The sequence below is a fragment of the Harpia harpyja genome, chromosome Z (genome assembly GCF_026419915.1).
Source record: "Harpia harpyja isolate bHarHar1 chromosome Z, bHarHar1 primary haplotype, whole genome shotgun sequence".
Lineage (NCBI taxonomy): Eukaryota > Metazoa > Chordata > Aves > Accipitriformes > Accipitridae > Harpia > Harpia harpyja.
The window spans coordinates 25,965,049-25,990,128 of record NC_068969.1 but is presented as its reverse complement, the minus strand read 5'-3'; the positions used below and the strand labels follow the sequence as shown (position 1 = coordinate 25,990,128).

Genomic DNA, 25,080 nt, shown 5'->3' with positions numbered 1-25,080 from the left:
CTCGGCCCCCCCAGACCCCTCCGGTGCTGGGGGACCGCCCCGACAGGGACCTCACCCTGCACCTTCTGCAAGGCAGACCCAGAAAGGTGAGGCTGCTTCTCGAAGGTGCCGTTGGCTGCGCTGCTCCCAGGTTGTGGAGCTCGCATGGGAAATGGGCAATAAAGAGAGATGAAGTTTCCAGGCACTTTCTGGCTGGTGCAGTGATTTTTATTTTTTTTTTTCTTCCTTGTGATTTTTTCTCCCCCCTTCCTGGTCTTGCGGCTGCCCAAGGTGCAGCCAGACAAGGGGAGGAGGGTCCCTGCCTGGCCTGCAGCTCCCTCCCTCGCCATTCTTGGGGTGATTTGGGGTTATTTTGCTGTGTCAGTGAGGCAAAGCTGGGCTCTGGGGCTGAGGTCGGTGGGACCCAAGGAAGGGTGTGATGGTCTTGAGGCTTTGAAGGGCTTTGCACCGAGCCCTGTCCCCGCTGGAGGGGACGCTGGTGGTGTTCAAGACGAAGGCCTTGCAGCCCTTGTTGTTGTGTGTGTCCGTGTCCCCCCTGACCCCCAAGGTGTGTCCTTGTCCCAGGGGCTCCATGCTGGTTTCTGCGTGGGGCTGTGTCCGTGAGTCCTGCAGGGACCTGTCTGTCCTGGCTTCCCCACCAAAGGGCTGCTTCCCCTGCAGAAGGGGAGAGGGGAGTCATCCGCGTCCCCCCCCACCATCGCCTGCCCTGCTGGTGGTGACTCGGCCCTGGGGGTGGCTCGGTTCCCCTCGGGGCTCGCCGGCTCGGATATGGGGCTCAGCGGGGCTTTTGCACCTCGTGGATGCTCTTTCCCGGTGCCCCCCGCGCTCCCTCCCCCTCCCACACAGGCGTGGAGCGGTTCTGGAGAAACAGCTTTTAATTGAAAAGATAAGAGAAAAGGTCCCATCAAAGCTGGTCTGACCCCTCCCTAGCCCCCCCCCCCCGCCATATACCCCACCCCTTCTCTCCCCCCCCCTCCCCCCATCTCCATCTCACCCTTGTCTAAGCCCCCCCTCACACCCCCACGTTGGCTGCCAGAGCCCTGCACTTGCTGGGTGGCATTGGCAAGGAGCTCTGCGCCTGCCTCTTCCTCGGCTTGTCTGCCACGGCAGGTGGGGATGGTGGCAGGTCCATCCTGGCATCCTCCCACAGCTCCTGGGGCTCCATCCCGATGACGTTGAATATTTCTAGGCTCAGCATGATGTCGCTGAGCTCGGGGATGCAGTAGTCAGGGGTGAGCAGCTCCTCAGGCAGCGAGAGCGAGCTGAAGTCGCGGTCGGGGGTGGCTTCGCCGGTGCCACCAGCGTCCTCGGGCATGGAGCTCCTGCTGGGAGCATGCTGGCTGACCCCCACCCCATCCAGGGAGCAATCAAAGAGCACTAGGGCCTCTTGGAGAGCCACTTTCTCAGACGCTGCAAGTTCACCTACGGGCTCCCCAAGGGCTTGGTTGTGGGGGTCAGCGCAGGGGCTGGGGGGGACGTCGCTGCCCGGGGGGACGTCGCTGCCTGGGGGTGCCCCCGCAGGGGTGGCCATGCCGCAGGTGTTGATCTTGGCCAACGGCCCCTCGATGTCCTCGTAGCCGGGGATGGGTTTTGGCAGCGCTGGGGTGGCTGCGGCCATCCCTCTCCCCTCTCCGCTGGTGCCAGCAGGGTCCCCAGGCATGGGGCCGCTGCTGGGACCATCCTGGCTGACCCCCACTCCATCCAGGGAGCAACCGAAGAGCCTTAGGGCCTCTTCCAGGAGTATCTCCTCGGACACTGCAAGGTCGCCTGCAGTGTCCCCGAGGGCTTGGTTGTGGGCGGCAGCGCAGGGCCTGCGGGGGACATTGCTGCCCAGGGGGACGTCGCTGCCTGGGGGTGCCCCCACAGGGGTGGCCGTGCTGGAGATGTTGATCTGTGCCAACTGCCCCTCGGTGTGCTGGTAGCCGGGGATGGACACCGGCAGCTCCAGAGGGGCTGGGGCCACCCCACTCCTCTGATTTTCGTAGGGTGCGAGGTATTGTGGTTGGCCCTGGGGGGTCCCTGGGTCTGCCCAGGCCAGGGGGGCCCCGCAGCCCCCGGGACCCCACAGGGCAGCACCCGGCAGAGAAGCAGCGCCTTGGCCGAGCGTGGCGGTGGCCGGTGGAGGCAGGTCGGTGGTTGTCCACTGGATGCGGAAGACCCGGGGGTCGAAGAGGCAGCCACATGGGGCCCTCTGCAGACCTGTGTGGGTGAGGGGGAGCCGTGCTGGGCCGGGGGGACTCTCCAGGGGCACCCGTCGAGCCGGCCCCGATGGCCGACATCCCCCAGCTCTGGGCCAGGGGCGTTGGGGAGCTTGTGGCCGGGGCGATCCCCACGGGGTGAGCTGCTGTGCTGGTGGGATGGGGTTGCAAATCAGGGAGGAGACTCGCATCTAGGAGGTGAAACGGGAGAGATGGCCCCAAATATTTGGGGAATTCTCTGCAGATTGGCTTTCCTGGGCACGTGCCGCCCGGGCGAGGGCAAGGATGCTCACCGGGGCTTGCTGAACCCCCACGCGAAAAGTGCCGGGGGGACGGGTGTGATGGGGATGGCGAAGGTGCCAGAGCAGACTGGGGTGCCATACGTGCTGGTGGGGCCTGGGGGGCCTGGGGTGCCCCCCCTGCCAGGGGTGCCCAGGCTGCAGGGAAGGGCTGCTCCTGCGCGGGCAGATGGCACAGGTTGGCTGAGCCTGAGAGAGAGAGACAGGAGCGATGGCCGGTGGTCACCTCCGCTGTTGCCCCGCAGGAGCGTCCCTGGGCTGCAGGGGTTGGGGTCGGTCCCTGCCTCGAGGGTAGAAGGTTCCGGGGAGCACAAATGGCTGAAAAAGCTGGGGCGCCGGGGGGCCCCAGGGCCCAGGCAGTGGGAGCTGCATTGGTGGCCGCGCCATGGTCCCTTCTGGCTGTTGGCTGCTAAGGACTCTTTGGCGTCTCCCCGGAAGGAATGCGGGGGCTCCCTGTGTTCCGCCCCACCCCCAAGAGCCTCCCCAGCTCCTCCTGGGGAGGGAAAGGGTTAAGGGAGGCTGGGGTGCCCCCGGGGCCTACAGGTGGCTCTCAGGGTCTGTGGGTGCAAATACTCTTTGCTTTCAATAGTATTTTTCAGGTGGGGGAAAAAGAACAAGTTGATTCAGCCAAGCCGAGTGGGGACCAAGCTGCAGCTGCACCCACAGCCTCCTTGCACCAGATGGCAAATGCATTTGTGACTATTGCCCATGCTCCTGTTCGCTGCGTTGACCGGAGTGACGCAGAAATAGGAAAAAGGACCTCGAGGGCGCAAAGGAAGGTCACGCGGTGTCGCTCAGTGGCACGCTTTCCCCCAGCCCTCGCTCCAGTAATGCTGTCAGGTCTTTTAGTCTCCTGGTGAGAAAAGCAGCAGCTCTGGATCCCCCTCGGAGGGGGCGGCGCTTTCCCTGGGTGCGTGACACCCAGGAGGAGACAGCACCCGCCGCCGTGTGCTCCCAGAAAAGGACTGGATTCTGCACAACATCCGATGTCGGGGCGCTGGGGCTGTCTGTGCTCTATGGGACCCCAGGGATGGGGTTAGTACATCCCCTCCTCGTGCTTGGAGGATTCGGCGCTACCAAGGACACCCTGGTAGGAACACGGGCCTCTCGCTCCCGCTGTGTGAACAGTGTGTGGGCTGGGGGAGTCGGGACAACTGCTGTGAACCGGAGGCCTAAGATCTCTCCTGGCCTGTATCCTGTTAATTAAAGAGATTGCTCTCTGTTCGTGAGGCACCTCTGGCTGCAAGATTGTGCGAGGCCAGGTACTGCGTAACTTGTGGCAGGGACCGATGCTGGGGGCGTGAAGGCAAGTGCACTTCTAAAACCATAAAACTTTATTTCATTTCAGAGCGCAGCTGAGCCAGCCCGCTCCTCAACACCCTGCCATCTGCACCGCTGTGGCTGGGACCGGGCAGTGCTGCACATGCCAAAGGCCACCAAGTCACACCCGTGTCCCTGCTGCTTTGCCGGGAGCTTCTGCGATGCGAGCGATGTTCTGGGGGCTGATCTCTTGGACTGCAGCTACTCCATGCCTGACCGGCAGCTGGTCAGGAGAATTGTGTCGCAGGTGGAATTCTACCTCTCTGACGAGAACCTGGCCAAGGATGCTTTCCTCCTGAAACATGTCCAGAAGAACAAGATGGGCTTCGTCAGCATCAAACTGCTGACGTCCTTGAAGAAGGTAGGCAGCCCGTTGCGTTGGCCAGCCGGGGTGGGAAGTGGCCTCCACGTGGAGGATGCCTGGGTGTCTGGGTGTGCTCTGGCTGTCTGCGGTGAGGTGTACGGGGAGGTGCAGGCTCTGCTCAGGCTGTCTGTGTCCCGGCAAAGCGCTGGTGGTGCAGAGCTGGGCCCTGCTCTCTGCCTTCAACGTGCTGCAGCAGTTCTGCACCCAGGGAGGGTGGCTGGGGAAGCGGTGAGCAGTCCTCAAACCCCAGCCCCAGGGCTGGGTTCACCTCTTCTGCCCGTGGTTCCCCCAGGCTGCTCTGGGAGAGATCATCCCTTAACTAAAAAACTGCAGGGAAGCACTGGTGGTGTGATGTACAGGGAAGCTGTGTCTTCTTGCCGTGGTCCGGGAGCACAGGGGACCTTCTCCCACAAATCCTGAATGGGGGATATTGCCTTGCCACGACCTCAGGTTGATGGGGTTGCAGCCTGCCTGGATGATGGGTTTAGGGTGGTCCCTGCCTGGGGAGACCCACAGTGACGCAGTGGCCCCCTCTCTCCCTCAGGTGGAATACCTGACGCATGACTGGTGGCTGACGCTCTACGCCCTGCAGTTCTCAGAGCTGCTGGAGGTGAACAAGGAGGGCACCAAAGTGAGGCGGTGGGTGATAACATATGTCCATACATTCTGTATGGTATGTCTAAATATTTTTTGGTCTTAATATTTTGTACCAGCCATGGAAACTGGTTTGCTGCTAGATGACTGTAAAAGTGAGATTTGGTAAATAATTATTAGAAATCTTATACTAACACTATGACTGAAAAAATAGACAGAAGTGTAGCCAAGTAATTAACTAGTAGAGGTAGTTACTCCTAAGTTTTACAGTTCTTTGCTCTTATGACTGGATGTTCCTGTACATTAGATAAGATTAATATTGAAACTGACCATATATGACTGAAACCATGTTAAGCTCCAAGATCAAAGAACAAGGATGACAAACAAGACTTGAAGGTCAGCCAACAGAATTTCAAATGGATCAGTGGTTGCAAAAGCAGCCCTTCGACTCAAATGAAGAACCATTGCGCATGATCAGATGTAGGCAGTACTATGGTACTCAGTTACAATAATTTTTATGTATACTAATCTGATTACTATGTAATTAGTTACTCCATATAACCTGTTTGTGCTGAAGCTGTGGCATGCACGCTAGGTGGAACTATCCCCCGTGCATCCAGCGCTGCAATAAAGAATGCCTGCTTTCTAAAACTCCAAAATGAGTCTTAGAGAGTTTCTTCGACCGGCTTTTCGGTATCATGGGTCCCCATCCCCGAGTCCCTGCTGAGCATCCCCCCCAGCAAACTGCTGCTGGCCTGGGAGCTGCTGCCCCTGGAGCAGGACATGCTGCTGCTGCTCCAGAAGAATTTCCTCAAGACCATCACGAGGATGTTCAGCCCCTTTGGCACCATCGCCTCCATCCGCATCCTGCGGCCGGGCCGCAAGCTGCCCTCAGATGTGCGGAAATACACGTCAGACTTCCCCGAGCTGCTGAGCAAGCACTGCGCACTGGTGCAGTACAAGAGCCTGGGGAGCGCTTCAGCCTTGAGGAGCCTTGAGGACCTCGGCCGCCAGAGCTGTCCGCGTGGTGAGAGCATCAGGGTGGTCCGGCTCTGCGGGAAGGGCTCCAAGAAGACACCCGGGTCCGAGAGGGAGGTGGCGGACAAGCTGGTGGACCAGCCGGGTTGGAAAGCGCAGGCGGTGGCCGTGACCTTCCCCGACGGCCTCGGGGACTCCCTGCTCTGCAGCTCCCCGGAGTTGAACGGTGCCCAGGCGTTGCCACCCCTCCTCCTGCACAAGGACCCCTCGGCACCCTCCTGGCCTGGCAGCAACTTCAAGCCCAGCAATTTTGGCAACGCCTTCACTGGATTGCTCCTCGCCAGCAAAGTCTTCCCTCCGCTGGGGACAGGCTTGGGCACAGGCAGCTGCTACGGCCTCTGCTCCAGCACTGAGAGCACTCGTGGCTGCGGCTGGGGGAGTGGGGTGGGTGCCTGGGCACCCTGGCCCAGCAGCCCCTCTCCAGATGCCAAACCTCTTGCCGGCAATCCTCCGGCAGCGACGTGGGTGCCTGAGCCCCTCGGCCTGTGGGATGCGGTGCTTTGCCTGCCCCACTGTTGTCCCAAAAGTGGGGTCGTTTACCCGGTGTGCAAAATGCCAATACAGACACAGAGCAGAGGTATTTTATTCCAATTCATGTTTACGCAAAGATGGGGGCTAGGTGGTAATCTGCAACGCTAGCACCCCTCCTGCCTAAACGGGCAAGCAATTTATACAGTTCAGTTTATACATATTCGATTTCCAAAGTTCTTCCCAAAACTATTACTGGGAGTCGCTTATCTAGCACAGTTTCTATTGGGCTAAAGTTTCCCTGCTTGGAATTAAAGGTACAGCGTTCTTTTCTTCTACAGCGCATGCTCAAGGAGAGAGGGGGGGGGTAAGTCTTTTTGGTGTGGAATTGAGTTGGTGGTCATGATCTCCCCCTGCCACCTTTACCTTTCCTCCAGTTTTCAAAGATTTTTCTGACTTCATGCCTATTAGCAATTACTCAACTTTTCGGCACCTCCTGGGGTAGGATGTTCCCTTCTTATCAGTCTTTTAGTTCTTCTTCAGGGGCACAGTTGTTAGCAAGGCATGCATTGGTTATACAAAGGGGATCTTGTTTCACAAGACCTTTGTGGCCTTTTTCATGTGGCTTAAGTACATAATTTCTTAAGTACATCATTTCCCCCCTTTGAGACTATGAGATCTCTTCATATGAGTCTCATGAGTCTCACTACTTCATTTTATCGTTCTATATGCTCTAGCCGTGGCTTGTAAAACCAGTCTCTTGACAGAACTTAAAACAACACAAAGTATGAGTGTAGTAACGACAACAGTGATCGAAGTTTAAATTAGGTTTGCCAGCCATCCAGTAAGGGAGGATCCTGTTCCATGTAATATTTTATTTAACCACCCTATTTCCATTGTTGTTCTTTTTCTTTCTTAGAAGAACTTTTTTCTAAGTCCGAAGGTAATAGTCCCCAATTTAAAGGATTGTCTGCCAACTCAGATGGAGGGAGACAAGCGGTTACGCTAACATTCTGGATTTGCCCAAAGGACTGGATAAGCTGTAAAACCAAATTCTCTTGACCTACTGCTAGTACCAAATGGGATATTATAATATTCAGGTTCTTCATTCTCTCAAAGTTCAATGGTCTCAGATTAGCTGAAATTTGAGTTTCCCAGTCTGTGGATGTCCACTTTTCCTGATCTGGTTCTGGTGCTCTTTTCACTCACGTGTAATGAATCCAGGAGTCCATTCCTTCTACTTTGGCTGCAGTATAGGTTTTCAATAACATGGTGTAAGGTCCTTTCCGCCTTTATCCAACAGGAGAGAGACCTTCTGATTTAGATACCTGTGTAGTGAAGATAAAGCATGCGAAAGAGAAATCAAACACTCTTTAACATCAGCCTGCCCTTTTATAAGCATTTGGTCTCCTGTGATGTTAGAAAGATTCATGGGATATGCTTTCCCATAAACAACCGTAAAAGGACTTACTTTCTCTTTGACCCTAGGAGTTACTCAAATTTGTAAAAGAGCTATAGGTAAAATTTCTACCCATTTAAGGTGTGTTTTCTTGACACAGTTTAGCAAGTTGCCTTTTAAGAGTTTGATTCATTCTTTCTAGCTTCCCACTTGATTGTGGCCTCCAAGGGGTGTGTAATTCCCACTTAATCTGTAAAAATTTAGAAAGCCCTTGCATGACTTCTGCAATAAAATGAGGCCCATTATCAGAGGAGATTCCTTCTGGAATACCAAATCGGGGTATTATTTCCTTCAATAAGATTCTAATTACCTCTCTAGCTCTTTGTTGGTACGGCAAGGGAAAGCCTCTGGCCAGCCAGAAAAGGTATCTCCCAATATCAATAAATATTTATATTGGTTATACCTAGGTCGCTCTGAACAATCTATTTGCCAGTATTCCCCAGGAGTTATTCCTTGTTTCACAATTCCTCCTATAACCTTTTTCCCAATTTTTGGATTATTAGCACAGCAGATGGTACACTTTTTTTACTACCATGTCTGCTACCCTTTGTATCTTTGGTCCAAAAATATTTCTTTTCGCAGTTATTGTCAATGCGTCTTCTCCTGTATGCATCTCCTGATGTAATCTCTTGAGCAAAGTTTCCATCATTCTTTCAGGAATCAATAATGGCATTAGCGGTGTTATCCACCAACCTTGTCCATTTTTGGAGCAATCTATCTGTTCTGCTAATTAATCTTCCTTCTCAGTATATTTTGGTGGTGGTAATTCTAAACGAGGCCCTGGAATTAAAGCCTCTTCAAATTTTGGCTCCTTTAGAGCTGCCTTTTTAGCAAGACAATCGGCCTTCCAATTTCCTTTTACAGTTTCACTATTTCCTTTTTGGTGGGCTTTGCAATGCATTATTGCTACCACCATCGGCTTTTGAATGCTCTGTAATAGTTCTCGTATTTGTGCAGCATGCTTGATTTCAGTTCCTTGTGTTGATAGTAGTCCTCTCTCTTTCCAGATGGCTCCATGGGCACGTACAACTCCAAAAGCATACTTAGAATCTGTCCAAATATTAACCTTTCTCCCTTCACTCAGTGCCAATGCTCAAGTTAAGGCCATTAGTTCTACCTTTTGGGCTGATGTTTTGGGAGATAAGGATCCTGCCTCTACTATGCCATCTAAGGTCGTCACAGCGTATCCTGACAGTCTCTTCCCATCGCGAACAAAACTACTGCCGTCAGTGTATAACTCCCAGTCTGGATTTTCTAACAGAGCGTCTTTAAGATCCCGATGGCTAGCATATATTTCCTCTACAGTTTGTAAGCAATCGTGTTCTGGTGAACTCTCCGCTCAATCAGTGGAGAGCAACACTGCAGGATTTGTAACTGCAGTGGTCTTGAGATCGATGTCATCTTGTTCTAGCTGTACCACTTGGTATTTCAGCATACGGCTGAGGGACAACCAATGCCCCCCTTTTTGTTCCAAAACTGTGACTACCATATGTGGTACATACACAGTAATTTCCCGAGATTCCGCTGCAATTAAGATGTCATCTCCATACTGTAATACAGTTCCCTGTCCATTTTCTTTTCTCCAAATCTCTAATTCATTCACCAGCTGATTTCCAAAAATAGTTGGGCTATTCTTGAAGCCTTGTGGTAGAACTGTCCAAGTATATTGTGTCTTTCGCCCTGTTTCAGGATTTTCCCACTCAAAAGCAAAAAGCTTTGTTCACTGGTGAGGGTAGTTAGTAACGTATACAGGTTTGCAACTACTGGATGTGTACCTTGTACTCTCTGATTTATTGCTCTAAGATCCTGGACTAAACGGTAATCTTTTCCGTTAGCTTTCTTTACTGGTAAGACAGGTGTATTATATTTTGACTCACATTCTGTTAGCAACTTACATTTTAAGAATTTTTGAACTATTGGTACCAAGCCAGTTCTCACTTCTAATTTTAAAGGGTATTGTTTAATTCTTACTGGTGACGATCCTGGTTTTAGATCAGTTCTTACTGGTTCCGCTCTCTTAGACCTTCTTGGAACTTCTCCCGCCCAAACGATGGGGATCACTGCATCTTCTGTTTCTCGAGGTACCTTGTCCCTTTTGGGATTTGTATCCTGTAACAACAAGGCTACAGCTTCGACATATTTAGATTGGGGGATTAAAATTTCAACTTCCCCATCCTTGAATCTGATTTCAGCTTCTACCTTTTCAAGTAAATCTCTACCCAGTAAAGTTGTCAGAGAATTTGGCAAATATAAAAACAACTGGTGAGTAACCCATTGTTTTCCAAGTTTAAATTTCAGGGATTTGAAAAATGGCCAGGTCTCACGAGTCCCTGTCGCACCAATGACATTTATACTTTTGTTACTTAAATTTCCTTCTAGTGTATTGAAGACCGAATATGTAGCCCCAGTGTTGACTAAAAATTCTGTTTCCTCATCTCCCAGCTTTGCTTTAACCAGCTTAGGTTCTGCTGGGAGAGGTTCCTCCCATCCCCATCAGTCCTCTCCCCCTGCTTACTTCAAAGGCTTCTCTCAGCACAGCCACAAGTACACTTGATTCCTCTTTCCTTTAACATCCCTCTTCCTTAACCCTTTCCTCTTCTTGACTGCTGTAGCCAAACGCACTACCTCATCCATTCACTTCCCTGGTCATTCAGGGACATGTTTAGAAAAATATTTTTCTTGCTGCACATATCCCAGATTTCCACAATAGTAACATTTTCTTCTAGTGTTCCTTCACATTCTCCTTCTCTTTTTCTAGGTCTTAGTTCAGACCCTGTACCTGATCATCTGTCTTCCTAATCCTTATCTCACTTGTAAATTCCTTGCAAAAGCAACTGCCAATAAATCAGCCTCTTGTTGCTTTGCTCCTCTTCTTTTTTTTCTCTTTCTTTTATTTTTTTTTGTTTTGTTTCTGCTGTCGGGGGCCATTTGACCCACAAGGACACTAATTGCAAGTGCATCATTAAAATTCTATTAGCAGAGCTTGTCTGAGTCCCCCCAAATCACTGGGACGCTCATCAGGTCTCTGCCTGCATTCTTGCACTTTTAGTCCAGTTTACCAATTTACCCCTAGTTCTCCACATGCCCTAATGGCTTCTATTAAATTTCAGAGCCCTGTCTGACAAACGGCTCAGTCTCCTACCCTGTTATAGTCCCAGTTTCGATTTTTTGGGTTTGTTTTTTCCCCCCCCCCAGACTGTTGTGCTAGTTCTGCTCAGGGAAATTTAACATTCACCCTTCTCCTTTTCTTATAGGGACATCAGATCCCAGGAAGCAGCTGCAGCCTCTTCCAAGGAAGCTATCCTTGAGATTTTTTTTCTTTTTTGGAGGAAGCTCTCCCCTCCGGGATCCACCTGTGACTCCTCCCAGCAACTCCCAGAGTCTTTTGCTGTCTCTTTTAGGGACTTGAGATCCCGGGTAGCAGCCCCAGACTCATCCAAGGAAGCTATCCAAGGTGATTTTTCTCTTCTGCAGGAAGCTCTCTCCTCCAGGGTCCACCTGAGGCTCCCCCGAGGCATCTCCCAGAGTCTTTTGGCCTTTTCTTGTCGGGACCTCAGATCCCAGGTAGCAGCCCTGGATTCTCCAAGGCAGGTACCCAAGATGATTTTTCTCTTTTGCAGGAAACTGTCTCCTCCGGGATCAACCCAAGCCTCCTCCCAGTTATCTCTCAGAGTCTTCTGACCTCTGCTTTTGGTACCGGAGAGCGCAGCTACCTGCCTCAGGCTCCTCCAAGTATGTTACTTGACATATTTTTTCTCCTTTAGATAAATCTCTCAACTCTGCCAGCCACCTGAGACTCCTCCCAGGCATCTCCCAGTCTTTTGACCTCTGCTTTGCATACCTAACATCTCAGGTAGCAGCACAGATTCCTCCAAGGAAGCTACCCAAGATGATTTTTCTCCTTTGTTGGAAGCTCTCCACTCCACAATCCATCTGAGACTCCTCCCAGGCATCTCCCAAAGTCTTTTGACCTCTGCTTTCGGGACCAGAGATCCCAGGTAGCAGCCCCAGACTCCTCCAAGTAAGTTACTCCAGGTATTTTTTTCTCCTTTAGATACAGCTCAACTCCGGCAGCTGCCTGAGCCTCCTCCCAGTCACCTCCCAGAGGCTTTTGTCCTCTGCTTTACCTACCTAAGATCTCAGGTATCAGCCCCAGACTCCTCCAGGGAAGCTACCCTTGAGGTTTTTTTCTTTTTTGGAGGAAGCTCTCCCCTCCGGGATCCACCTGTGACTCCCAGGCATCTCCCAGAGACCTCTGCTTTCAGTACCGGAGATCGCAGATCCGATTCGACAAGGGTATAAAGAGGGTCCCGCCGGAGGACATTTTGGAATCAGTCCTCCCGAGAGCAGCGGATCTGCAGTCAGGGACTCCCCCTTGGGTCGGGACGCCGCCCGAGGTAACTCCTCGAGGTAGAGAGCCCTCATCTTTTAGGCGAGTGATACGCGCATTTTGAGTCATCATTTTAAATCTTAAGAATTCTTAAGAAGTCGGTTGTGTAGTATTAATTCCCCTTACATCATTGAGCCTGTGGTTTACAAAATGTTACCGGAGTTCTAACTAACTTTTTACTAAAGAATAAAGCTGAGCTTTAACACCTGTGGGATTTGATTGTGCGTGCCTCTGTAACATCCCTTCAAGTGTAGGTTAAAGTTCTGCCAAGGAGGCCCGCTAGCTCGTGAGCCAAGACCCCCTTCTCCCTTTGAGTAAGGCGAATCCCATCTGACACCAGCAGGCCTGGGGCTGTGCCGGCCACCCCATTATCGAAAAACCCAAAAGTCTGGCGGGGACACCAGCCACGACCCACGTATTAACAGACCGGGTCTGTCTCTTTCTTCCAGTGTCGCTGTCCGCAACTGGAAGGAGAGAGGGAAAAATAACCCGTGTTCCAGATTCCCCTCCCAACCATCCCAAGGCCCCAAAGTCTCTTTCGATCGCCCTCGGACCACGCGTTGCAGCTTCGTTGCCACCCAGGCGGAAGAGCAGTAGTGGGCAATAGCCCGTGGGCCGTCCCAGGCTAGGAAGTTTCCCAGTGCTGCCCTGAACCCGGGCCCCAGGGAGGCAGCAGGCTTCCCTAAGAGGAGGCTCTGTCCGGCATCTCGGACCCTCTGTTCCCCTCAGAAGGGAGTCACCCACACCCCTAAGCCGTCTTTGCTTCCTCGGGGAGGCGGTCGTAGGGTAGGGGGTAGGCCTTTCTGACCGTGGCAACAGCTCTGGCGTAGCTGGTCCGAGCTCCACAGCCTTCCTGGACTGGCCTTCCACCTCCGGAGCCTCAGGCACCTGGGAAGGCGAGGAGGGGGTTCACCTGCCGCCCCCAGCCTGGCCTCGCCTCCTTTCCTTTTTCCTTTCCTTTCCCCTTTCCTTTCCTTTCCCTTTCCTTTCCTTTTCCCTGTCCTTTCCTTTCCCTTTCCTTTCCCTTTCCCTTTCCCTTTCCCTTTCCCTTTCCCTTTCCCTTTCCCTTTCCCCTTTCCTTCGGGGAAAGCTTCGGAAAGGGCTGGGGGTGGCGCGGCCCCTGGGCCGAGACCTGCCGCTCCGCTCCGCTCCGCTGCGGGCCGGGCCGGGCCGGCTCCGGGGCAGCTCGCCTCGGCGCCCGACTGCCGGTTGCAGTGACAGCCGGGCAGCGGCCCCAGGCTGCTCCAAGGAAGCTCCCGGAGACGAGGGTTCTCCTCTGGAGGAAGCTCTCTCCGCCGGGAGCCACCCGCCACTCCGTCCGTCCTCGGGTCCCCCTTGTCCCGGCAGGCTGCGCTGGGGCCCGGGAAGGGCCTCGGGAGAGCCCCGGGGCTGCGCTGGGGCCGGGGCCGGGGCCGGGGCCGGGGCCGGGGCCGGCTCTGTCCTGGCGGCGACCCCCCCTGCGGCGGGGGCACGGGAGGACCCCCTTTGGTCCGCCCCGGGACGGACTGACAGCGCTGCCCTCACAGCGGGGGGGGGGACGGACTGACTGACAGCGGCGGGGCGGGGGTGTCGCCCCCCCTCCAGGCGCTGGGGGACGGCATCGCATCCCCCTCGGCCGCCCCTTCCTTCCCCAGGCAGAAGAAACGGACGGCGGGGGGGGGCAGGGCGGCAGACAAAAGGGGGTCCCTCGCCTCCCCTGCGACACACGGCCATGGGGGCTTCCTCCCCTGAACCGCTCCGCTCTGCCACAGGTTGCCGCCAGGTCCCCGCTAGCAAGTGGGCCCGGGATTCAAAAAGCAAGTGTCCGTGTGTGTGTGTGTGTGTGTCTGTGTGTGTGTGTGTGCGGGGGGGGGTCGTGGGGGCTGTGTATCTAGCTCGGTAGCTCTCTCTCTCTCGAGCTAGTGCAACTGTAATTGCCGACAAGCGGTAACAGCAACTATCGATCCCAGGAGCACCTGGTGTCAATACAGTATTTTGATACAAACTTATCATCTCCAAGAAAGTAAGTCGCTAATAAAGCAAAGCCAGCAGCAGGACAAGCAGCACCGGGGCAGAGGAGATTCCCCCTTTTGGGGAGGGAGTGGGTAAGTAGCACAAAAATGCCCGGCGGGAGGAGGAAAAACGGAGAAGCCTTTCCCAGTTCCGACTCCCCTCACCCACGAGCTCTCCGGCCTGATCATGCTGACTTCAGCAGCTAGGAGCATCAGGGTCCACAGTCACCAGTGCCGACAACACGGCACCGGTGCCACGAGCCCAGGTACCGCTGGAAGTGATGTCAGGTACAGAAAACCCTGTGGTAGATTGGAAAGTCCTGTTCTAAATTTAGTCAGTTAGCCAAGATCAGCCTGATCTTTTCCAGTCTTCCTGTTTAATGATGCCTCACCTGGAGCACCAATGCTGATCCTTTCTGTCCTTCCTCATGGATGGTGCGTCCCTCTTGGCAGGAAAATGAACCACTGACCCGATACAGAGAGACTGAGCGGTCAAAGCGAGGAGGGGATACCTCCTCAAAAGACCACCGAAGACCAGCCGAGATGCCCGCGCCTGCGGAGAAGGCATCATCTGATGCATCAGGGTTACGTCCTGCTACGCACATGCATCAGATAGTTTGAATATGTATTAGGTAGGAGTAGTTTGATAAATTAGATGCAATTGTTACTGTATAAAAGGGACACAACTGATGAATCTGGCAAAGTCTCTTGCACTCTTGTGCAAAGTCCACGGAGCACCCTGCGCAGAACAAAACAGTATCTCTCCCGCCTGTGTGAGATTGTTCTCTTGCACACCGTGTACCGAATCCGTTTTTAGGACAACAGAAGCAAGCGTGTGGCTTTTTCCAGCCTTTATGGGATGCCAAGGGGAAGAGAGGGAAGAGCTTGCTTGTTTCTGCTTGTTCTTTTTTAAGTACCTTTCCCTTTCCTTTAAGAAAGCGGCCACTGCTTTAAAGAACAAGGTGCTTTCTCAAAGGTAAAAGAATGCCTATCATCCCAGTTAAAATAAAAACCATTTTTGTTTAGATTTCATTAACCCATGTTCTTTATCATCTAAAGTGATTTTTCCAAAATGGATGCACATCTTACCCATAATTCTGTAATGGCATTTTCCGGACTGAGACATCAAAATGTCTTTGTGTGTAGGTTGTAGCCTCAGCCAGCCCAGCTCTTGCAGGGTAAAGGCCCTTTCTTATGCAGCTGCATCTAAGATCAGGGAAGTGGGACATCCTCCTCCTGACAGAACCAGTGCTAAAGAAGACCAACTCACGGATAGCTTCCCTTATTTATGGCTTGTTCTCCGTCTGGTCAACTCTCTATCCATTCCCTGGTCCTCACCGCTGTCCGTCTCATTGTACAGCCCCCCAGCAGAAGGGACCGAACCCTGGTGCACTCAGCCTGTACCACGGTTTGTGGGACAGGCCTAAGGAGAACGGCATAAATGGAACCAGTTTCTCAACCCCATTTCTTCTTGGAGGGAAAGCATTCTTTCACTGCTGACGGGAGTCCGGGAATGAATACAGAGGCGTATAGGGTGGATAATCCGTGCACCACGGTGGCAACAAGCCAAACAGACCCCGTGTTGCCTTATCTGACTCATTTAGAGCATCGCCTCATTCTGCCAGACACATTACCCCGTCAGACGGCCACACATCGCTACTGCTGCAGTAACCACCAGTAACACAGTGTTATGTGTTAGACCAGCATTGTGCATGTACGTGCTGACGGTGCCTCAGCTCAGGAGAGGGCTGAAGAATGACGGTTTATTGCAAATGCGCTAGCGTGATGGCAAAAAGCTGCCTGAGCATGCCCTAGGCACATCTGAAATCTTAACTCCCAGCCTCATCCCACTACGTATCAAAGGCATAAATAATGACACAACTTGTAGCAGAGTGGTAAAATCTAATCCAAAACATTTTCACCAATTTTGACCTTTTTAATGCTGTGAAGCATAGGGCAGCAGTCCATCCAATACTAGAAACCTCTACTTCTTCTTCTTGGAGGGAAGGAGTGTTTTCTGCCAGGGTAAGACTGATTAAAATAACACACAGTTCCAAGCTTGTTTTATTAGAGTCTCATACAATGATTTTCAAATGTAAAATTCCCGATTTATGACACTCAAGGATCAACACCTTAAAGCTTGTTGCTCTTTTTCCAAAACCTCTAGGTTGTGAAGAAAAAGACATTCGAACCCAACATCTTCAGTACGTTAATTTGAAAATGTACACAAAGTAGAATTTCATTTTAAAGCATTTAATAGCGGAGACAAGCAATGCGTAAAGCTGAATTACAAAAGAAACAATACAACCTGACATTCATGCTACAAGTTTACCTTTCCACAACCATGAGTACTTCCAGGTCAGTTCTTTCCAACAAAGAGATGCTGTAGTGGCGAGAAGATTATGCTGGGGAAACAACAACAACAAAACCCCCCCACGTTGTACCTAAAATACTTCTCTGAGAATTGTAACAACAAGGTAATTTCTGTCCACCAAAAAGACACAACCCCAGCACAAAATAATACAGAGGAAGACCGAAAAAGTAGAGGAAACATAAAGAACAACCTGTGCCGTAACGGTCTAGTCTCAATAGTTAAGGGGACTGGCATACATTATGATTAACAAGGAGTTTTATTCCTTCCAAAACTAACCCACCTATCAAACAGTTACTGCCGACGTTCAACACGTGCTGTGCAGAGAACAGACCACTCTTGCGGCACACAGCTTCGACAGCTTCAGAGCGCTCCTTCAGTCAGCAATGCCCAGCAACTGTTGGCGGGGGTCCTTTCATTTCGGTTTGAAATGGTGTCTTTGGGACACCAAAGTTACAAAGGCCACAGTTGCTGAGCGGCCAAATAAAGGCCATACTTGCCTTAAGGGGACTGAAGGTCCCTCCCAGGAAGGCCTCGCGAGAAGGGGCAGTGTGTAAAAGTCCTTTAGAAACTGGGCTGGAGGTGGCACTCCTCAGCTGATAAAAGCCACAGCCTATGAGGGCTGTGACTGAGGTCAGCAACCCTCCCCTGAGGAGTTTTTTCCCCAAAGACAGCTCAGAAGAGGACCATTTCCTGGGAATGTTGCACCTTACCACAAGACAAAAGGACACCCCTGAATGCTCCTTTGCCTTGGCAGACTTTGGTTTAACCACAGAAAAGAGGTACCCATTCTTCAAGAGAACGGAGAATCACCTGAACTGCCAGAATCAGGCACAGGCTCGGACAGAGCCAGGACTGCACCTGCTCGTAGCTGCAGTAGTCGTACCTTCTCCAGAACCTGGAGAGACCTCTTCCTTCTGACTCCACGTTTCCTTTGTTCACCATTTGGTCCAGTTGCTGCAGTAGCTGCACCGCACCCTCAGCCTGACCGGTTCCTGTTCTTTGTTCGAGGTTAGATCCCACAGGTGCCCCTGTAAGAAACAGCAGCAAGAACAAAAACACAAGCTCGCTCTCTCCACACTCCCTGCAGACCCAACGGCAGACCCTGAAACCGAGAGGTGGGTCCAGGCTCTGACTGACGTCACGCCTGGGAGCTTTCAAAGCAATCACAGTGCAGACTGGTTTGGAGGTAGGCTCCCATCTCACAGCCCAGCTCTGAAAGAGCTACGGAGCCTGGCTCTATGGGTGGGAATTGCTTACAGCCCAAATCATTGCTGACCTACTGCTCTTCGGTGGTTCTAATTCCTAGTCTCACGTGCTGGAAAATACCAAACACCACTTTTAAAGGAAAACTAATGCCAATGTCATCCTTGCAGCTTTTGATTTTGTATGACCAATTCGAATGAAACAAGCCAGGAATTCCTTACTTACACAAACTCACTCGGTTACAGCCCACAGTAAGGGATGCTGGACTAAACTCACGCTCATCTTCTTTGGAGGAATTCTGAAAGGAAAAGGAACCCAAGAACTTTCACACCATGTAAAATTCTGTTCTACAGGAGATCTTTGTTTCTTCGCTTGCTTGCTTGAAGAACTAAAAGGCAAGGTCTACTCTCTTGTTCTGTGACTTTATTTTCTTTCCTGCTACTATGAGGACTTTCTTCACCAATATCTTTCTACCCCTCCCTCCTCAGGACATTCCCAGGCCTAACATAAAGCTGGAATTCACGGACTAGACTTTAATATAGCAGATAGAGAGTGAAAGAGGAACAGCAGCTATGGCACAGACAGAGATTTTAAAAAACATCGACAGAGGTGCTGTGGGGAGTAACAGCCGCTGGACAATACAGGCCCCTAGACATCAGCCCTGCTAAGACACACTCATAGGAAGCAGAGTAACAGGGCAGGGACAAAAGTGAAAAGTGCCAGAAGCAAGAGGTGAGCCAGGAATACCCATTCGCAAGGCTATCAGCAATACAAAGGACCACAAACAACAAAACCACCAGGTAAGCTTCTTTAGGAGAAAGTAAAACAACTTTGTCACAGAGATAAGAGAAGAGAAGAATAGATCCCTCCCTGATGGTGCTTCTCTTGCACTAAGCTCAGGTTCACGAGAAATTCCAAACTTCAGATGGCCAGAGATCTTTGCAGTTTAGCCTCAGAGCATTAACTAAGGTAGCAAAATTATCTGCAGTGACAGGCTGAGTGTCTCCCCGTTCTTTCTTCCTTGGACTTCTACTGGTGCTCTTGGTAAGCAGAAAGATGCACAGGCTCAACTCCAATCATCCTGACCAGACAGCCTCCTGTCAAAATCGCAGGCCTGGAAGGCATTTGGGTGAGAGCTGAAAATGCAATCTATTCAACAGCCATGCGACTGCGGCACTTCCATGCTCCTCCTTCTGAATCGACTGCCGATGCTGTAAAGTCAGTCCTACATGTACTGAGCAGACAGATTTCCTTCATGTTTTAACGAGACCCTTCCCTTTTCGAGATGCACTCTAGAACACCAGCTGGATTTGGATCCAAAGTCATACACTGCTCATAAACTGAACAAGAGCCCTGCAGGAATGACCAGAAGAATCCTGAGAAAGTACAGGCACTACTGAGATGGCTTTTTCTAAACCCGATCTTTCTTCTCATCCTGAATACCAGAAGAAAACAAATGGAAAGCAAACCAAATGGAAGGCATGTCACAGAAGCACCTGGCTCTGATCTCCTAAAAAAGCACACGAGGGAGAGGTCATCTGCTCAGGATTCCATGCGGTGCTCCTGACATCTGGTCTGGTATTCATAAAGACACCAGTTTGTGTCTGGAGCTCCCTCCCAGCATAACAGTGCCCTGACTAGTGCAAATTGCAGGTACGAGTCATGGTGGCACAAGCATCTCTTCTGGAGAAGGTTCTTCTCACCTGAACTGGTATTTACCAAGTTGATGATTCACTCATCCTACTTCCAGTTTACCTGGAAAGAGCTCAGGACATGTCCTCCCACATCAGTTAACACAGTAGGAGGTTACGGTGACGTCTGCCACCTACCACATCATTTCTCAGGGTCCAACATGCTAACCTGGAGCTCCAGCTTCCGAGGACCCTAATGTTTGGGAAATTCAGCCACTGTACAAGGAGCGGAGGCATCCTGGGGACAGCGATTATAGCAAAGCGGGGAATAAAAAAAAGCATCTTTCAGAGGATGACCTTATCCCACCAACAGAGTGTTTGGGGCACCTGAGGAAAGAAGCCAGAAAGGGCATGTGTAGAGAGACCTGTCACTAATCCTGCAAAGGTGAGCCGAGGGGAATAAAAAGGGATACAGGGTTTAGAGACAAATTAGCCTGCTTGTTTTAGAGAAGTTCTTCTGTACTGGAGGCTCCTGAGGAGTTACCAGGCAGTCTCCTTCCTATCTTGAAAATCCAAGAAACCTGCCAAAAACCCCTCTTCTGAAAGAAAGTTTTGGGCTTACAACAAGGTGAGGGCTGTTTCAATACAGGAGTTTACCTGTGCAGGCTGAAGGTAACCATGCAACTAGCAGCACCTGAAATTGCAGGCCACTGTATATGCAGGGGATCCCTGCAGAGCAATTACACTGAGATTGGCCCTTTGAAACCAGTCCTACAGCAGCAAGCAGGCAGTATGCCCTGGCCAGCAGGCAGCAAGCCCACAGATGATATTTGCGTAAAGGCTCAGCCAGTTGTGGAGAGGTCCAAAAGGTTTCTGAAATGGGGGCAGCACGTCATCGTGCAGAAACACGCAGAAATCTGGGCATCTGATGCAACTGTTCACCTCCCAAGGAATGGTGGGAGAGGCAGCTGTTCCTTTTATACTACCAGGCAACTTCCTTTCTGGACAACCCCAAGAGGAATAAGTTTGCCTCCTCGGAAAAGACTCTCTCCAAAGAGCTGGAGAGGGAAGGCGGCCAGGAAGGCAATAGCATGGCAGGGGTTTGAACTAAATGCAGAACGGCTATCAGGATCCACAAAATGGATGAAATGCACTGGGAGGATGGGCAACAGCCAGGAGGAGGAGAACAGGGGGGTGAGGGAAGACCCTCCTACCTAAAGGGTGTGCCTAACAGCAGCTCTGTCAGAGCAGCCTTTTAGCTTGTGGGCTAAAAGAGAAAGAATCTCGCCCTCCTGACAAGGTCTCTGGAGAACAGTGGGTTTAGAAAGCAACTGCCAATCCCTCTGGAACAATCCTGTCGTAAATCTGCCTTCTGATGACATAGCAAGAAAAGGCATGACACCGTTTCAAGAAGAGGGAGATGCCTGCAAAGCCATCTGCACAGAGAAAGGACACTGGTGAGGAGTGGCAAGTACTCGCACTGAAGCCAGTGTCAAGGTGTCAGCACCCACTCTTGGCCCTTCATGGAGTTCTGCACAAAGGAGCAGGTGAGGTAAAAGAGGACTGGAGCCTCTTGAAGACAAGGCAGGGCAACCTTCAGGTTCAGCTCCGAGAGGCTAAGCTCACCCCTAGAGTTTGTAGCTTCACAGTCAGAAAAGCCTGTGTTGGCTCCTGGTCAAACTCATCCCGTGGCTAAGTTTGATGAGCAGGAATCACAAATGCCTCCATGCAGGTGATGCAGGTGAAAAGGGAAAAAAAGTTACCTGAAGGCATTTTTATGCTTGCCACTTTAAGAATCTAGGACTAAACAGATGCTATTGCCTCTTTCTGAATATTCTGTAGCTTACCGTTTCAAATCCATGCTTTGCTTTACTCATATGGCAAACACGCTCGGCTCCAGTTCGAAAAATAAGTCAAACAGGTAAGAACTGAGTTTACCAAAAGTCACAAAAAGGAAGCAATCTTGTAAATGGCTGCTCAAGTATTTCATTAGAAAGCAGGGGTTTAGCACCTCCCTCTAAGCCAACAAGACAGATACCCTTAATCTGTATTTGTACTCATGTTTCAAAGTCTCATTTAAAAAATGAAAATCAGCACTCACTCCAGTATTAGGCTTTCTGCTTTTCTAGTAAGCCCAACAAGCAGTTAAAGAGAAAAACAGCGTGACGTGACAGGGAAAGGGGGATGAGCAGCGAGGTGAGAAAGCTTGCAAATCCTACAAGATTACTAACACAAAGAGAAGGGCAGGTAGCAAAGAACCGTAGAAAGATGTTACAAGACTCGGTCGTGGAGCAATACAATGGCAGAGAGGTACAAAATGATGCACGTGGGGAAAACCGGTCCTGGCTTCACACACAAAATAGTGCTCTTGGAGCTGATCAGCATCACCTGGAGATTCCGATAGCTCAACACTCAATAGCACTCCAAGAAAACCCAAATCCAAATGCCCCATGAGGACTTACGAGCAAAAGAGCTTCCCAAAAAGAAAAAAAAGATCAAGAAGTGGTCTGACTACAGCAGGCAAACTCCTTCCCAGGGTGGGGGAATGCTCAGACTGAATGCTCAGCTCTTCAGTCTAACAGAGTAACCAGAAAAAAATGACAGAAGGCTTGAAGTTGATGCCTGACCGGTTTAATCTTGAAATCAAGAATACACTGTAGAATTATTAACTGTTTTAATCTTTTCTGGAATAGCCTAACTGCTGGGGCAAGACACAGGACTAAGAGAGAACTGCCAGACTGGACCATGAAATAGCCCTTTCTGGCCTTGTATTTTATGAATCTACAACTCACGCCTTGGCTAAAAGAGATTAGAAAGCATTCTGGATCCTGGTCTCATTCTTCACTCACGTCCAGCAGTTTTATTGTGACTAGAAACTGATGGAGGGGGTGGGGTGGGGAATGAAAGGACTACATCTGTATGAGCAGGAAAAGAACTGGCTTCAGACTTCTCCCATTATAACCTCTGCATGAAATACATTTGGGAATTGGGTAGAATAGAAGGCAACAAGGGAGATGATTTGACATGGTCTGTACGTCGCCATGGAAGGGGAAAGGTGAGCATAAACACTTCCGACCACAACGCTGGATCTGGGACTCTCTGCCACATACTTGTGAATGTTAAGTACAGACACGAATCTTCTGTTTTTAAAAGCTACACTCCATGAAAGAAAGAAGCCTGCCAGACTATAACTAACAATGGGCCTGCCTCTGAAAAGTAATGAAGAACTAAGCTTGAAGTTAGCTACCACAAGCCAGCATTGCACCCTCGCACTGAAGGCGGCCAACAACACCCTGAGCTGCGTTAGGAAGAGTTTTGCCAGCAGCTCGAGGGAGGTGATCCTTCCCCTCTGCTCAGGGCTGCTGAGGCCAGTCTGTGTGCTCTGTCCACACTGGGCTCCCCAGGACGAGACTGGGACTCACTGGGGTGAGCCCAGCAAAGGGCCACAAAGATGATGAAGGGACTGGAGCACTCTTCATATGCGGAGAGGCTGGGACTCTTCAGCCTGGAGAAGGCTCAGGGGGCTCTTACCAATGTACACCTGATGGGAGGGAAGGAAGAAGAGGGAGCCGGGCTCTCCTCAGCAGCGCCTTCTGGCAGGACAAGAGGCAAAGGGCACAAACCGCAAAACATGAAATTAAAGCTGAACACAAGAAAAAACTTTCTGACTGCAACTGTGGGCGAGCACTGCAATCGGTTGCCCACAGAAGTTGTGGCGTCTCCACCCTTGGAGTCCACTCAAAACCTGAGGGGACACGTCCTGGGCAACCTGCTCTGGGTGACCCTGCTTGAGCAGGAGGCGTTGGACTCGATGATATCAAAGGTCCCGAAAACCTCAATGCTTCTGTGAAAGCCACAGACAGAGATCTCTGCCTCAAGCCGAGAGGCAGCAGTCATCAGCCGACGCAGAGGAACAGGCTGGGAGGCAGCTAGAAAACTGTTCCCAGTTCCTCCCTTGTCATCCCTACCTCAGCTGTGCAAGCCAGTGCACTACTTTGTCGAGCTGCCCAGTTCTCATCCCGCTGTGATTCTACAGGTAACATTAACACAAAGGAGTTAGACGGGAAGAGCTCTAGTTAATGGCATGGGAACCTGAAAGCACAGGAGAACTTTTCTCCAAACATGGGCAATGCTGCTTAGATTCTGTCACCTAGGGAAGAGAAGGAAGAAGACAAATGGGCCAAAGGGTTACACAGGAATGAAATACGAGGAAGGCGCAAGAGACATCAAAAACATTGATATGTGCCCTGGAAGGCTATTTTGTAGTCAACTGACCTGGCCATACCCGACTGTGGGCATGAGGCCTCTGCTCCGACTTCCACTCTTCTCCTCTTCACCATTTCTTCCACTGCAGCACTTCCTGACACTTCTTTTCTTCTCTTGACCTTCAAAACATTGCAAACGTGGTATTGATAAAATTTGGTTTTGACTTTTTCTGGCAGGTTGACCCTGGCTGAATGCCAGGTGCCCACCAAAGCCGTTCTATCACTCCCCCCCGCCCCTCAGCTGGACAGGGGAGAGAAAATATAACAAAAGGGCTCGTGGGTCGGGATAAGGACAGGAGAGATCACTCACCAATTACCATCACGGGCAAAACAGACTCAGTTTGGGGAAAATTAACTGAATTTATTACCAATCAACCAGAGCAGGGTAATGAGAAATAAAACCAAATCTCAAAACACCTTCCCTGCACCCCTCCCTTCTTCCCGGGCACAACTTCACTCCCGGATTCTCTACCTACCCCCCCCAGTGGCACAGGGGGACTTTGGAATGGGGTTTACGGTCAGTTCATCACACGTTATTTCTGCCGTTTCATCCTCCTCAGGGGGAGGACTCATCACACTCTTCCCCTGCTCCAGCATGGGGTCCCTCCCACGGGAGACAGTCCTCCACGAACTTCTCCAACGTGGGTCCTTCCCACGGGCCGCAGTTCTTCACGAACTGCTCCAGCATGGGTCCCTTCCACAGCATGCAGTCCTTCAGGAGCACACTGCTCCAGCGTGGGTCCCCCACGGGGTCACAAGTCCTGCCAGAAAACCTGCTCCGTGGGCTCCTCTCTCCACAGATCCGCAGGTACTGCCAGGAGCCTGCTCCAGCGCGGGGTTCCCACGGGGTCACAGCCTCCTTCGGGAACCCACCTGCTCCGGCGTGGGGTCCTCCACGGGCTGCAGGTGGAGATCTGCTCCACCGTGGACCTCCATGGGCTGCAGGGGGACAGCCTGCCTCACCATGGTCTTCACCACGGGCTGCAGGGGAATCTCTGCTCCGGCACCTGGAGCATCTCCTCCCCCTCCTTCTGCACTGACCTTGGTGTCTGCAGGGTTGTTTCTCTTACACGTTCTCACTCCTCTCTCCGGCTGCCATTTCTGTATGTCCCAGCAACTTTTTTTTCCTTCTTAAAAATGTTATCACAGAGGCGCTACCACTGTCGCTGATTGGCTCGGCCTTGGCCGGCGGCGGGTCCGTCTTAGAGCCGGCTGGTATGGGCTCTGTCGGACACAGGGGAAGCTTCCAGCAGCTTCTCACAGAAGCCACCCCTGTAACTCCCCCCCCGCTGCTACCAAAACCTTGCCACACAAAGCCAATACACTTTTCTATTCTAGAACAAAAGTCGGACTTAATATACATCCGTATTTCGCAACATTGTCCAGGCTTATACAACAAAAACCAAAAAATTATTCAGGAATAAAAGATTAGCTGCCTTATTCAAACAGAAGGTTAGCACTGAGAGGCCATCCAGAGAATTATGCT

At 51.5% G+C, this 25,080-nt stretch overlaps 2 protein-coding genes across 2 annotated transcripts in view; one reads left to right on the top strand and one right to left on the bottom strand.

Annotated features, from left to right (window-relative positions):
* LOC128136612 (uncharacterized) overlaps positions 1 to 6,452 on the top strand; it is a 41,497-nt gene extending 35,045 nt beyond the window's left edge. Inside the window, exons 2-4 of the mRNA XM_052776536.1 lie at positions 3,846 to 4,178; positions 4,726 to 4,820; positions 5,447 to 6,452. Of these exons, the coding sequence (XP_052632496.1) occupies positions 3,921 to 4,178; positions 4,726 to 4,820; positions 5,447 to 6,452 (1,359 nt within the window). The 5' untranslated portion in view covers positions 3,846 to 3,920. The remainder of the gene's footprint in view (positions 1 to 3,845; positions 4,179 to 4,725; positions 4,821 to 5,446) is intronic.
* LOC128136613 (proline-rich protein 22-like) lies at positions 1,001 to 3,207 on the bottom strand. Its single transcript, XM_052776537.1, is given in 4 exon segments — positions 1,001 to 1,991; positions 2,139 to 2,199; positions 2,582 to 2,777; positions 3,175 to 3,207. Coding segments are annotated over 4 exon segments (1,281 nt in total).
* Positions 6,453 to 25,080: the final 18,628 nt, after the last annotated feature.